This window comes from Dromiciops gliroides, chromosome 4 (assembly GCF_019393635.1).
Source record: "Dromiciops gliroides isolate mDroGli1 chromosome 4, mDroGli1.pri, whole genome shotgun sequence".
Taxonomy (NCBI): domain Eukaryota; kingdom Metazoa; phylum Chordata; class Mammalia; order Microbiotheria; family Microbiotheriidae; genus Dromiciops; species Dromiciops gliroides.
Window position 1 is genome coordinate 14,419,142 of NC_057864.1, and position 15,723 is coordinate 14,434,864.

At 45.7% G+C, this 15,723-nt stretch overlaps 1 protein-coding gene across 1 annotated transcript in view; it reads right to left on the reverse strand.

Moving 5' to 3' along the window:
- CACHD1 (cache domain containing 1) overlaps window positions 1-6,264 on the reverse strand; it is a 235,725-nt gene extending 229,461 nt beyond the window's left edge. The window contains exon 1 of the mRNA XM_043963374.1: window positions 5,839-6,264. Within this exon, the coding sequence (XP_043819309.1) occupies window positions 5,839-6,162 (324 nt within the window). The 5' untranslated portion in view covers window positions 6,163-6,264. The remainder of the gene's footprint in view (window positions 1-5,838) is intronic.
- Between the last annotated feature and the right edge of the window lie 9,459 nt (window positions 6,265-15,723).

Sequence of the window (15,723 nt, forward strand, 5' to 3'; positions counted from 1 at the left end):
CAATCAATCAATTAACAAACATTTGTTGAGTGCCTACTATGTGCCAGACACTGTGCTGAGTGCTGGAGATGCAAAGAAAGGCCAGCTCCCCTCATAGAGGGCGAAGGATTTTACTTTTGCCTTTGTTTGCCTTGAACTCTTGACCAGTACTGGCTATGTGATCCTCAGTAGGTCACTTAACTCCTTTGTGCTCAACACTACTCTCTAAAATTCTAAGTTGCAGAGAAGGTCCAGCCAGCCTTCCTTGGTAGAGGGAGTTTTCTCATTTAGCAATATCCCAGGTCCAGTCCCTATCTCTGTTCTAACCCAGTGCCAAGCTGAGAGTAGGCACTTAGGAAATGCTTGCTGATTGACTTTCCCATGGGTCTATCCTTTCTCCAAGACTTTAGTCAAAGCTTCTTCTGGGCAAGGACCATACCTTTTTGTGGCACCTAGCATGCTGGGAGTCAGAAGGAATGTTAGAGACCAGCTGGTCTAATCCCCTCATTTTACAGAAGAAGAAGAAGCTAAGACCCAGCAGGGAAGAGACTTGCCCCCAATTACAAGGCTACTAGACATCTTGAACCAGGTGTACTGCAGACATCTTTAACTTAACACATCCCCAGCTGAGCTCATAATCTTTCCTTCAAAACCCTCCCCTACTTCCAAACTTCCCTATTACTGTGGAGGGAGACAGAATCTTCCCAGCCACCCAGGATCAGGAGCCCTGAATCATCCCCCACTACTCACTCTTGTTCACCACCCCTATAGCCAATCAAAGGTCCATTGTACCCAGATAACATTGCTCTTATAGGCCATCTTTTCTCCTGTGATGCTGTCAGCTCCCATCCTGTTCCTCATTACCTTAAGTTTGTATTATAGCCAAAGCCTGCTGGTGGGTCTGCCAGCCACAAGATTCTCCCCCCTCCAGTCCATTCTCTTGCTCAGCTCTAAAAGTGATCTTCCTAAAGTACAGGTCTGACCATGTCCCACTCCCCCATTCCCCCTCCTCCCTGTCCCAAATACACACACACACACACACACACACACACACACACACACACTCAAATCTAATTCACAGGCAAGTCAAGACATTACCCCATGATGTCATTGGTCCTCTTCAAAAACAATGGCTCCCTATCACTTGCAAGATCAGTTATAAAACTCCTCTGTTTGGCTCTTAAAGTCCCCCTCCCAGCAGCAGCCATGACACACACCTTTCCAGTGGCCACACGCACACCCTCCACTCCCATGCTCTGACACTGGCTTTGTATTCCTCCAACAAGACATTCCATCTCTTGGCTCTTAGTATTTTCTCTTATGCCTGGAATGCTCTTTCTCCTCCTCTCTACTTAAAGTCTCACTGTCTACCCAAGGGTTGGCAATTAAGCCCTCTGGCCTAGTTTTTTTTTTGCATGGTCTGGGAGCTAAGAATGTTTTTTACAGTAAAGGCCCATTCTTAGCTCCCAGACTGTACAAAAACAATCAGGAGGCCTTAGTAACTCTGGGGAGGGTTTAGTTCACTGACTTCTGGTTCAACTCTGAGAATCTATTGATTCTCTCCAATTTATCTGGTCTGTATTTTGTTTTCTTGTAGTGCCCCCCTCCATTAGACTGCAAACTACTTGAGAGTAGGAAGCAACTGTCTTTTGGCTTTCCTTATGTTCCTAGTGTTTAGCACAGTGCCTGGCACATAGTAGGCACTTAATAAATGCTTACTGAATGACTAACAAAGGTAGGTTTTGAAGCCGGGGTCTCTGCCTCCATATTGACTCCTCCCCACACTCTACCACAATGTTAGCAGCCCTGCTCATCCCAACCACCACCAAAGCTCACTGACACAGTGCTAGGCGCATAACCAAGGCTAAGTTTATAACACTCTTTGGCAAATTAATCATTGTATTGAGTGGAAAAAAAAAGAATCAAAAAGGATTTCCTGACCACTTACCATTCTTTGGATACACCCATGTGGAGGAGCTGCAAATACAAAGCATGCATGCCCTGGGCTATTTCTTGTACTGGAGTAATTAATTTTTCATGAGACAAAATGAGGCACCTGGATTCCAATCCCAGCTTCAATAGTTACTACCTGTGGGACCTTGGACAAGTCATCTTATCTCTGCCTTTCCTTGCATGTGAAAGAAGATTGGACTGGGATTAGAGTAGATCTGTTGGTGGGACTTCAGTGGTCATCAACTCAAAACCATCTGCCCCCAAAGGAACGCCTTCTATAACACACCTTGTTGTTGTTCAGTCACATATGCATCTTCATGACCCTATCTGGGGTTTCCTTGGGAGAGCTACTGGAGTGGTTTGCCACTTCCTTCTCCAGTTCATTTTACAGATGAGGAAACTGAGGCAAAGGGTTAATGACTTGCCCAGGGTCACATAACTAGTAAGTGTCTGAGGCTGGATTTTAACTCAGGTCTTCCTGAGACTCCAGGCCTGGCACTCGATGTCACGGAGCTTCTCACAAAGTACATAGTAAATGTCCATAATAAATGCCTGTTGCCTTATCTCCAAAGAATAGAGAGAGTTATGAGAAGACACCACCACCTCTCATTCCTTTGCAGAGATTCCACAAACGTGGCGTTTTACATGTAATATCAGATATTTTTCAATTTATTGATCAAGTTTCCCTGAATTTCTAATCTGTTTTGTTTGATTCTTTATTAAAGGGATGGCTTTTGGGGGAGTGAAGAGAAGAAGGGACACAGGAGGAAATCTAGATAATGTAAAACAAAAAATATCACCTTAAATTTTTTAAATTGATTGACTGAGAGATTATCAAAGACCAGGAAAGGACCTTAGACAGATCATCTAGTCTCAGCTACCCGTTTGATGTGGAAACTGAGGCTCAGTAGTGCAACATGGGCAATCTTGCCACTCATTAGCTTGGGGGTTGGTGTTCTAGGGAATTTAGGATTTGCTCCACTCCTCCCCACCCCCCACACGCATGGCCAGGGGAGAATAGGATCAAATTTTTGCCTTTATCCCCCAGCCTATCATTAGACAAAGTTTTTGCTACCTAAGCAGCCCCACTCAGTAACAGCTTCCTTAGGTCAGTGGAGATGACAAAGAGCAATTAATTTCAGAGAATTTTATTTCTAACTCCTTTCTTAAACAGGGAATGCAATGAACATATTGGTCTCTTTAGGAAAACCCAGATCTAAAGCCTTAAGGAAACAGCTTCTCCAACTGTCTAACTCCATTATTGAGCATGAGAAACACGTCCTAAGAAACCATGGCACTGAAAGAGGCCTGGTTTGTGTTTTCTTAAAAATGGTCCTCTTCAGTGGCCTCACTTTTTTATAAGCATCCTCCTCCACTGCTCCAAACCCAGCAGAAAAAGGCCAGGCCTATTTTTTTTTTTGGGGGGGGGGAAGTTTGGTCAGCAAAATTTTAATTCCAATTTTTAAATTCCAAATTCAGTCAGGGAATAGCTTAGCAGCAAAATCTGTTTAAAATGCAACTCAACTTCAAAGGAAACTGATTGATAACATAAAGTTTGGTTAAAAAAAAACCCACAAGACTTTCACAATGCCAAGATGATGTCTACCGAGATACAAGACCACCCCTCCTAGCTGTACCAAACTGTCCACCTGGCAGTCAACATGGCATCTACAGAGCTAGTGGAGGTTTCAACCATGGGCATCCCTATCAGCACAACGATAAACGAGTCACAATCATGGCCAGGACAAGCCAGCCTTCTTGGGGCTACACAAAGCCCCGCATTGTAAAGAACCGAAGCCACGCAATTCTGTGTGTAGAAACTCCACGATTGGGGGAGAGGGGAGGGGGTGCACCAGCACTGGAAACTGTTTGGTATGTGCCCATCAAAAAGTTCATGTCCCCAAATATCCTGGGAAGGAAGGAAGTGGCTTACCTATCCCTCCAGCCCAGAGATGTGTCTCACAAATAAAACAGAGGGGGCCACTCCACATTTTTGCAGGACAAAGGCCAAGCCCCAGGAGGCCAGTAACCACAAAGACTTCCCAAAGGTGCTAGAATGAAGCCAGTTTGGAGGAGATAAAAAGCCATTTGGACCCAGACCCCTACGGATTCTTTTTTTTTTTTTAAGGGTCTCCTTTTCAATGGCGAAGCCTTTTACAACTACATTTGCTTCTGATCCCTACCTGAATTACAATGTGTTGGGATCTGATTTCACCTTTTGTCTGCCTAGGAGTGAGAAGTGCCGAAAGGAGCTGCAGTCAGCTTCCCAGAAGACAAACCCCAGTCAGCCAAGGGGAGTAGCCGCTAGCCCCCACATCTCCAAGGGCCCCTAGTCGGTGAGGTGTAAGAGAACTTTCGAATCACCAGCACAGGGGTATCTCGGGGTATTGTTACAGGGGTGATTTTGTTCAGGAAGACATGCTGTTTCTTTGGCCTGAAATATTTTCCACCCAAATATTTATCTTACACAACAGGTCTTTTTTTTTCCTGTTTTTAAACTCGCTTCCTCAGAAAATGCTTTCATGCCCAAGAAATTGGCCTGTTCCAGGTCAAAATCAAAACGGGGCATCGTGTAGAAAGTGAAAACCGATTCTAAGCCAAAAAGACCTGGGACTGGGGGCAGCCATTGCAAGCTGGCTGACAATTGTTACACAAAAACACCGGGAGAGGGGACTTGCTGGATGTGCTGGGGTTTGCAAAATCCAGGCAAATTTACCATTGAAATCACCCCCTTCCCTTTCTGCATTCTCCCTAAAAAAGTAAACCTCGGTTGTCTTTGATTCAAGTTTAAAAGTCTGAAAATTGGCCTCAAGAAATGTGCTCTCCCCAAGGGGTGGGGAGAGAAAGGGAGGAAAAATCCTGTGGAAACCTGAGTCCCCAAATGATTCCAAACATCTCTCCCAGCGGGAGGTGCAGGCAAGAAATGAAATCAGAGACCTCCACCTAGGAGAGACGAGCATTCCTGTAAACTCAGCCTGCCTCGGAAGGCCCCATTATTATTCTTAATGCTATTATTGTTGTCATTAATAACACATTACCGAACGGGCTACATTGTATCCGACGATTTGCAGCTAAAATGAATCTGAGCTTTCTCGCATTAACACAGACTGGGCCTCTTCGGCTAAGTATAAAAAAATAACCTCACGGTAAAAGACACTTGCCTGGGTACGATAGAGATCTAGCAATTGGATTAGTCTCATTATCCTCCTCACAGCCACCACTACCATCATCATCAAGCACAATTAGTCTGCAAAGTCCTCTTCCTTTCCTGAGTCAGAGGAAAGAAGGTCAACAGTCTGGGGTGAGCGAGAATCGGTCCTTACTCCGCCCAAAATACCCAAACAAAAACAAAACCCAAGTCACATCCTACACCCTACACCCTGAGCTCAACCCACAGCTCGCGGAGAAAAGACTACATCCCGGCCCACAAGGCTGGAATCTAGAGTCTCCCGGGTGTCCCGGGCAAGGGATTAGCAAAGCCCCCAGCTCCCTCCCTGGTAGGGGGCTGGGAGACAGAGGTGCAGAAAGCAGCTGCCTCCAACACTTCCCAATACACCTCTCTGGGCATTCTCCCAAATCCCACAATCTTGCCCCCAAGGACCAGAGCTCGAGGAGTGCTTGGGGGTGGGGGGTGTAGAGTGTGGGGGCCAGTGGGGCCTCCAGAAGGACGAAAGGAAGGGGGAACGGGCTGCCCTCGGGCCGAGAAGACAAAAGAATGCGGAGTTTACAGGGGAGAGTGAATGGGGAGCAACTTTGCAGAGAGTTGGGGAGAGGGGTAACGAGAAGAGGGTGAAGAGCAAGGGGAGAAGTTTGAAGGAGGAAGTCTGCACGGCAAGGAGGGCTTTGCTCGAGCTAGAAGGCTGGAGCGTTGGGGCGTGCGGGCCAGGGGACGGGCGAGCTGCCTACCTGCATGGTGACGACCCCCAGCTCCTCGGCGGCTAGCCTCCGCATCTGGCTGGCCAGCACTTGCGCCTCGTCCAGGATGGAGAAGTCGGCGTCTGCCGCGCTGCCCAGCCGCCACAGCAGGGCCAGGCAGAGCAGCCAGAGCGGCGGCGGCCCCCGGCCCCGGCCCCGGCCCCCGGCCCCAGCCCCGGTCCCGGCTCCGGAGGGCGCACCGCGGCCCCGGCTCCGGCCCGGGCAGCAGCAGCAGCAGCAGCAGCCGCCGCAGCCTCCGAGGGAGGCCAGCGGAGACGCCTCCGGCCGGAGCTCCCCGCCGGCCCCCGTGGCCATGCTGGGCTGCCTCTCCGGTTCGGGGCTCCCGCTTCGGGCAGGGGGCTGACTGGGCTGGGCGCGGCGGCTGCGGGGGGCGCCCCGGCCCGGCCCGCCTCGGCTCTCTCACTCCGCACTCCCCGCGAAACTTTGCGCGGGCCACTTCCCGGCGCCCGCCGAGGGCTCCCGCGAGCGGGGCGGCCGCGGAGCGAGCCCGGCTACGAGGCGGGAGGCTCGGCGGCCAGCATCGCGCGGGCTCCGGAACGCCAGGGCGCGGGGGCCGGGGAGCGCAGGCTTGGGGAGCTGGGCGCTGGGCGCCGAGGCTGCGAGGGGCCCCGGCTCTGCTGCCTCCTAGCGCGGGCGATCGTCCGGGCGTCCGTCGGCCCGGGGCGGCGGCCGCTTCGGCTCCTTCCTGCCCGCAGCCCAGCAGCAGAGCCCGGGCGCAGCGAGGAGCCCGCGGCGGCGGCGGCGGCGGCGGCGGCGGCGGCGGCGGTGGTGGCGAGGGCGGACTGTGGGGACGGCCCCGAAGGAGGGGCGGCCGGGAGGAGGGGTGGCGGCGGCGGGCTAGCGGGGGGCTGGCGGGGGCTAGCCCAAGGGAGAACGAGAGGAGGAGGAGGAGGAGGAGGGAAGCCGCGGCGGCTGCAGGAGGAGGAAAAGGAGGAGGAGGAGGAGGAGGAGGAGGAAAAGGGAAAGGAAGAGGGGGGGCGGGGGAGGGGGCGGGGGCTGGAGCCCGAGGCCCGGGGAAAGGGAGGTGTCTGGTGCCACCCAGCTGCGCTCGGGCTCGGTGCACTTCCAAACTCGGTCAGCGCGGCCCGGATTTAAACCAGGAGACTGGAGAGAGGAGAGTTAGGAGAGGGAGAGGTGGGGAAAGGCCCCCTCTCACTTGATGCCCCATCCCTCCCCATCCCCTCCTCTCTCCCGCAACACCGGCAGCGATCCCTGGAGATGCAGTGTTCCTCCCTCCCTCCCTCCCATCCCCTCCAGTCTGGACAGGGGCCCCACCAGGGCTGAGCCTCAGGGTGCCCACCCGCTTCTGCACATTCCTCCACCCCCAGGAAACGAGCACTGAGACCAGCCAGGAGCTGTTCTCTACACGATTCTGAGACTCGGTTTCTTGTACCTTTCCCTGACTGGGACCCAAGGAAGGAAGAGGATGTGTGGAGTATGTATGGATTTGGAAGGGAAAAGGACGGTAATTCATACTGGAACTACCCTCCCCCCCCCAACTTCTTCCTCTATCCCTGCCTCCCCCTTTTAAAAGCTATCCCTCATCTAGGTCGTTTCTTTGGAAAGAGGCAGCTTGGCTCAGTGGTTAGAAAGTTGGCTTCTTGATCCGAGTTCTTCTGCCTCTGACACTGTCTGTGACCCAGGACAAGTTAGCGAATCTCTCAGTGGCAGAGAAGGTGTTACCTGCATGGGTTACAGGGACTGTACTCTTATTGGAATCCCCGGTAGCAAGAAAACCTGAGGGCCAGTCAGATCCCTCTGGGAATCAGTAGCAGCACAACCTGGCATCCCTGGGGCAGCTCGGCTTTTTTTTGGGGGGGGGGTGATTTTGTAGACCATATGATAATGTAGTCAATCAATAAATACTTAATGCCTCTGATTTCTGAGAGCAGCTGAAAGGACGCATGGCCTGTCCCTGCCTACCCACTGAAATGGAGACCAGCCTTGGCTTCATTCAGTAAGAGGGCGGAGCTAAAGGACCCAAAGCTCTGGGAGGCTTGAAACTGACTTTCTGCTTCGGTAAGGGCACTTCTCACACTTCACATAGCTCTAAGTGGCCTTTTCACTGCATAGACCCAAGCTTCCTAAACTGTGCGTCTTGACCCCATATGTGGTCACGGAACTGAGTGTGGCCGTCGGGAAAATTTTGGCAACAGTAAAACGTTACGTATACCTATTTTATATTCCTGAATACCATAAAAATTTATCAGGCAAAAAGGAGTCATGAGTGGGAAAAGCCCTAACATAGACCAGACCAGACTTTGATACCCAAACAGGAGGTGTCAGAGGCAGAACCCTAACCCGGGTCTTTCTGAAAAGGGGGTTTTGTCACAATGTCCCACATGTGGAGGTATGATGCTATTGATTCATGATAGGTATGATACTGATGACAAGATGCTGGACATCTCAAATGAGCTGAAGATGGGCACCTCCCTCTTTTGCTGGAGAACATCTTGGTTTGGAGCCTTACAAAATCTAGAGATTCGAGAAATAATTGTAATAGTTCAGCAACTTGTTTATGTGCCTTATTTCATCAATCAACAAACATTAATTAAGCATCATCATCACTGGAAAAGACCCTGATGTTGGGAAAGATTGAAGTCAAAAAGAGAAGGGAACGGTAGATGATGAGAGGGATAGATAACGTCATGGAAGCAACAAACACAACCTTCCAGAAATAGTGGAGGATAGAAGAAAGGGGCATGTTATCATCCATGGGGGTCACAAAGAATTAGACAAAACTAAACAATAACAACACAGGGCCAGGTTCTAGGGATTTATTCAGTGCACAAAAAAATCTTTGATCTCAACTTTCAATGATTGCCAGCTTGTCCTATGCAACTCTTGTCTTTGTCTTCCAACAAGTTGGTCACAGTGGTTCCATCAATGTTCTGGAGACCTTCTTCATGTTCTCCTTACCAGCAAAGCCCTCTGGCTATTCATCTAGCAATACTTTGTTCTTGTCATCTTCCCAGACCATCTTTTCTTCCTGGCATAATTACTTGATGATATCTCTTACCCCTGATCTTCTTTGGAATCCTTGTCCGTTAAACGGTGGAATCTGTGTATACTGCTCATTTTTACCCCTTCATTGACAGTTGTATTTCATGCCTTGCTGACATATAGTAACATTCATAGAATTAATAATACTTAAATGATGGAGAATTGCTTTTAAGAGAAGCTTGACATCAGGCAAGGAATTTTATAATGTTCCAAAGTCAATCCAGACTGCTCTCCTCTTGGTCAAAATGAGGCTCAGCATAGTGTCCACCTGTATTCTCTGTCTTAGGGACACATATTATGGGACATGTTCTTTAAAGTGTCTATCAAAATGTATGTCGAAATCTAGGCAATAGACCTTATTCATCCACTTGGTCTTTCCTTTGTGGATGGTCAGACCAAACTCCTTTGAGTGATGATGGATTTCCTGCTCTGTGATATTCTGAGACTTTACAAAATCAGCACAATGTCATCTGCCAACAGGATTATCTGGAAGACTTCACCATCCCCAGGGATCTTCTTCAATTTGGACCACACTGGATCCTCTCCATCTCAGTGACTAATGTCTTTGGCTAGTGTCTATCTCCCCATTCTGCTTGCCTGGTGTTTGTTATCAGAGGGTCATTGAAAAAGGTTGTTTCTGTTGTATCTTCCAAGGAAATGTAGGTGATTTTGATGCAGGAATGTTCCAGAAGCCTTTGTTGAACCTATAAGGTAGTTTTTGTTCTAACATATCAGTGCTTTTTTGTAACCAATTGCTCAGTGCAATCTTATATTATCTATATTCTGACCTGGTTGATTATCACTTGTGAAAGCCTCCTTTTCCCCTATTAATGTCCTCATCAAAAAAGCCCTCAATTCATGTATAGATTATTATAATAATGATTTTCTATAATGGAAGAGTAGGTATATGCTTAGGTAATTATTGGTGTTCTCTTGGCCACCTTTTTCAGTATTAATAAAGTTACCTGACGTTTATTTCCCCCTACCTCCCCATGCTTTTGGTCTTTTCCCCTACCATATATTTCAGTTTCTTAAGGTTCTCCCAACTATATGACTTCCACTATGGATCTCTGCTCTATATTCTTTTCTTTTTCTTTCTTTCTTTCTTTCTTTCTTTCTTTCTTTCTTTCTTTCTTTCTTTCTTTCTTTCTTTCTTTCTTTCTTTCTTTCTTTCTTCCTTCCTTCCTTCCTTTCTTTCTTTCTTTCTTTCGCAGGGCAGTGAGGGTTAAGTGGCTTGCCCATGGTCACACAGCTAATAAGTGTCAAGTGTCTGAGGTTGGATTTGAACTCAAATCCTCCTGAATCCAGGGCTGGCACTCTATCCACTGTGCCACCTAGCTGCCCCTCTGCTCTATATTCTTGATCCAATACATCTGCCTTCCCCATCTTTGTTCTCTTTTGTAGCATTTCTACCATACCTTCTCTAGAAGAACTTAAGGAACTATGTATAACCTTAGGATACAAGTTTTATTATTCCATTATCCTTGATGAAGGAAATTGTTCAAATAGTTTTTGAATTTTTTTTCCATTTTCTTCTGTTTGTGCTCCTCGTTTCATCTTCATCCATCAATACCATGGCTTTGTTTCGTTCAATATCTTGTCAAGCTTTCTTTAAACTGGTTTTCCTCTCCACTGCTTTTCTCTGTTTTTATGAAGTAATAACAATCATAATTGTCAATCACCCTTTTGGGTGGATTTTACAAAGACAAGTACATATCCCAACACAGTATTGTCTTTGGCAACTATCTCTCCCCATCTGGCAAGTCAGATGCTGACTGATTAAGAGGCTTTTGGGGGTCGTTAATTCTCTGTGTTGTGGCAATTAATTTACAAACTTCTGGATAAAAGTATTATACTCAGTGTTGATGCTGTTTCTATCATCTATTTCCTAGTTCTGGTTTTCAATTTTTGTTTAAATAGTTCAGGGTTAAGTTGTTTCAACTGTATATCTTATTCTCATTATTGTTCTTTATGTTTCTAAAATTAATTTTAATCATAGTTCTGTTGAACTGATTGTTTAAGAGTATACAGACTCAGGTATTATTCCTCCATCAATAACAAATCTTTCCCTATCTATAAAATATAATATTTGTACTTTATGATATTTGGTGCTCACCATATCCAATTTTTTTTTGTCCGGAGTACTTTGGATATATAGAGTCTTTAAGCTTCTATGTAATCTGCTGGGCTTTCTTCTCTTTTCTTTTCTCTTTATCAATCATGCTTGCTAATGAATTTCTCCTCTTCCCTCACCTTTGTGTTGAAGTCACCAAATCTCAAGGTATTATGTTGATTGGTCATAGAGGGTCTTATCATTATTCTTTCTAGAATGTCTTTAATATTTCATCCTTACCACTGATGTTATTGCTTAAAGTACAGCACTGTTGATGGTGATCTTTCCCCAGTGCTTATCATAACTACTATAATATGTAATAACCAAATATCCCATGAAATAGTGTTTCTTGTTACCTCTGGGCATTCAATAAAACCCATTCTGCCTTTCTTGGCTTCTCCAAGTAGCATGTGTGAGCTGTCTTACCATTTACCTGCAACTGCCATCTTTTTTCTTTTTTTCTTTCTTTCTTTTTTTTTTTTGGTGAGGCAATTGGCATTAAGTAACTTGCCCAGGGTTGCACATCTAATTGCCATCTTTTTTCTGATTGCATTTGTAACAAGGATGTAAAAATGGATATGACTCAGCTCCTCCAGTAACATGTCCACTGATTAGTCATTGAACAAGGTTCTCTCTTTGAGAATACCAGCAGTCAAATGAAAGTTTATTGACAAGACTAAATACTGTATGATTCTTATTGCCCTCAGCTTCTTTCCCCACCACTCTGTAAACACCATTGCAGAAACAGAAGGGGACCATACAAGACTGATGAACATTTGCTATTTTAATTTGTTTTATGGGTCACTGTGGCAAAATAAAATAAAATAAAATAAAAGTTATCACTAGGTTGCCAAGAGGGCAGTTTTGTGCATCTCCATAATTAGCTAGCTCAGTCCTCAGGGGGGAAAAAAGACTTGGTCTGTTTTGGGGATCAAAACCTTTCTATCATGGCAGAACAAGCCAGAGCTGACATAGCCTTAAAGAACCCAGAATTACTTCCATATTCTGCTGAGACATTGGAGAAAGCTCAGGGGATAAAAAGACAAAAATGTCCACTCCAGGAGGAAAACACTGTCTTATGTATGAGGAAACTGAGGCTCAGGGATTTGGAGGGACTTTTCTAAGATCATAGGAGCATTTGGAGTCAGGGCAGTCCTTGGTTCAGATCCTGCCTCCTATGCTCATTGTGACTATCTCTCAGAACTTGTAACGTAGGGGGAAATAACATCTGTGGAACCTGCCTCATAGGCTTGGTGTGAGGATAGAATGTGATAATAGAGGAAATTCTGTATATCTCTATGCCCAAAATTAAAACTAACCCTTACTATGATTCATTTCCCTCCTAGAGAATTGCTCAGGATCACAGGTCTTGAGCTGGATGGGACCTCAGAGGCCATCTAGTCTAACCCTCTTGTTTTACAGAGGAGGAAACTGAGGCTCAGAGAGGCTATATAACTTGTCTAGGATGTCAGGAGATGGAATTTGAACCCAGGTCCTCCACATCCAAAGTAAGGGCTCTTTCCACTCTATTAAACTGGCTAAATCAGGCAATAAACAGAGTTTGGCTCACCAGTGTGACTTGGTACACAGAAACAGATAAAACAACTGAACTCTTCAAGCTGTTCATAACTTCATTCACTTGTTCAATAAGCATTTATTACACATCTGCTCTGATTTCATTAATAATTTCAAAGCAGGAAGAAAACCTTGGGAGTCACTGAAGCCAACTCTCCAATTTTGTAAATAAAGAAACTGAGACCAGAGAAGTTAAGTAACTTATTTAAGGTCATGGGGGCAGGAACGATAGAGCTGAGACTTAAACCCCAAGACCTCTGGCTCCTAACCCAAGGTACTTTTCCACTGTACCTACTGCTCCATTGAACATCTACACTAAATCCTCATCAGAGACTGGTGATCACCCTGGGTCTTAGAAGGGCAACGGAGAGAACCCTAAGTTCTTTCAGGTTTGATTGAGCCAGAAAAGCTCCAATTATGGGCACACTATATGGTTTAGGCCCTGCTCAGTGATCAAGTTGGGAAACTCTTCATCTTCAAAAGATTGGCTGAAAGGTGACTATGAAGACCAACTGTGGAGGAGTGGAAGGGTAGAGGGGGCTGTGATGTGCTTTGGTGGAGAGAATAACTTCGTTGATTAGATCATGAATGTCTGAAGTTTGGATGTATGGCAGAATTACCTGAAAATATAATTGGATGAGACTGCTTACACCCCTTGATGAGAAATGATGAGAATTTACTAGGTGACAAGCATAGCAGGTTGTTTTACTCCGGGATATCTGGGTGGAATGATTCATTCACTTACTCATTATGCAGTGTGTTTAGTTAGGCCCTGGAGAGATAGAAGCACAAATAAGAAATAAGATCTTTATCCTTAAGGAGGCTAAATATTGCCAGGAGTTAAATAATACTCTCAAAATTTCCTAAATGTTATAGCACAAATAGCATTCATTTTGCCTACTCCACCCTCCCCGATTCTCATTCAAATGCTAAGTCTCCGGTAGGGAAGCTTCAAATCCACAGGAGTTGAAATCCAGCCTCAAACACCTACTAGCTGGGTCACCTTGGGCAAATCACTTAATCTATGTTTGCCTGAGTTTCTTTAACCATAAAATGGGAATAATAATACCACTTGCCTTTCTGGGTCAAATGAGATATTTGTAAAGTGCTTGACACAGTGCCTGGCACATAGTTGGCACTATATAAATGCTAGCTATTATTATTATTAGTTATTACTATTATGAGATGCAAAAACATTTAGATGTGGTCCCTGCCCTCAGGAAGCTTACAATCACAGAATCACTGAATTTAACCTCAGACTACTAATAATTAGGATTTCTATAATGCCTACTACATGCTAAGCACTTTACAAATAATATTTCATTTACTCTTCGCAACAACCCAAATAAGTAGGTGACTATAATATGCCTATTTTCCAGTGGCTTCAGAGGGCCCATACTTCACCAAGAATCCCCACCACAACACTTCTGTCACAAGAAGGAAACTGTCCTGGCTTGCCAATCTCTAAGAAGGGACAATCCCCTATGTCTTCAAATAATCAGTTTCCCCTTTAGGTGGTTCTAATTCTCGGTCCCTTGTCCCCTCACATCAAGACCAAACTTGCCTCTTGAAACTAAAACCAAGTGCTCCCAGTTGTGTCCTTTGGGGTCAGGCAGAACAAGTTAAGATCTTCCATCAAAGATAGCCCTTCAAATAGCTGGGGCGTTTCCCGCTATCACACCCTTCCTAAATATCGTACACTTGCTCGAGTATCATCAGTTTCTTCATAACCACCAAGCTGTTTGCCCTCTTCTGGACACACAAGATATACATGCATGAAAAATTAAATGTGAATAAAATACTGAATGAACACTGCGAGACAGTAATTGAGGAGATGTTACAAGGCAACGGAGCACTCCCTGGCAAATGCACCGGGCAGAATATAATTAGAGTTATGGAATAACGAATGAGCTGAAGGGTTGGGAGGGTTGTAGACAGACACTGGGGTTCCTGGGGTTTCTGTCCTATTAATGACATCTGGCTTGCATGTCCATAAATTAGGATATGAATGAGCCAGAAGTGAGAGAGGTAAACCATAGAACAGGCTGTGGGGAGATGCAGCTGTGTGGTAATACGAACAGTATCACTTAAAGTCAGAAGACCCAGAGTTCAAGGTCACCACACACCAGCTGTATGACCCTGGGCAAGTGAGTTAATTCATCCAAGTGAGTTTCTTTATCTGTAACTGGGGATAGGAATACACTTTCCAGCCTCTCAGTTGTTAGAAGCATCTTTATTCTGGTAGCACTTTGTGACTTTGGTGTCTGAGGGTCTGGGTTCAAATCTCAACTTTGTTGCTTATTACCTGTGCGACCTTGATCAAGTCACATCTCCTCTTTCTGGGGGACTTCTCCACTATTCAGTGCGCTAACCAAAGTGTGCTATTCTCTATCCTCCCCACACCCTAACTCTCATGTTTCATTCTGCCATTTCCTCCTACCTTTGCTTAGATCTCTACTGGATCCTATCATCTGTTTCCTGATGGAACCCTAGATGGAGGTGAGAACCATAGCGGAGCAGGATCTGTGGTAGAATTTGAACCCAACTACTACTCCAGAAAAGGGAATGATTAAAAGTTCCAATGAAGACCGAAGTCAGAAACAAGGAGTAACATACCAATACCAAGAAACATAGATGCATTTTAAACTCCAAAGTCCCAAAGGCAAGAGATATTGTCAAAGACAGGAGCAAAGTCAAAAACAGAGACTCACACAACAAGATCCGAGGGGGATGGGGGATTGGGTTCTGAGGAGAGTCAGTCTGGGTTTCAGGTTACAAGAATCTGGTTCTGAGAGGCATATGAAGTCATGAGCTAGACAAAGCTGGACAAAAAAAATGGAATTTTAATTTGTTACACTCAAAGGCACATGAAAGTTTTAAGTCCTGCCAATGGATAGTTTCCCCAATTTCCAACTCTCCCAAACTCCATCAGGTAAAGGATTCAACTATGTAGTCAACTCCATTAAAATTCTTTTAAAAATGTTTATTGATATAATGTGGTTTTCACCACTTTCATTCCCCAATAAATCCCTCCTCCTTCCCCCACCAAAGAGAAGTATATCATAAAATGAGGGAAAAAAAATAATAAAGGGAAAAAACTCACCAAAACAACTACCAAGTTCAGCAGCAAATGCAGTGTTCCATAGCCGCAAAGATGGGGGAGA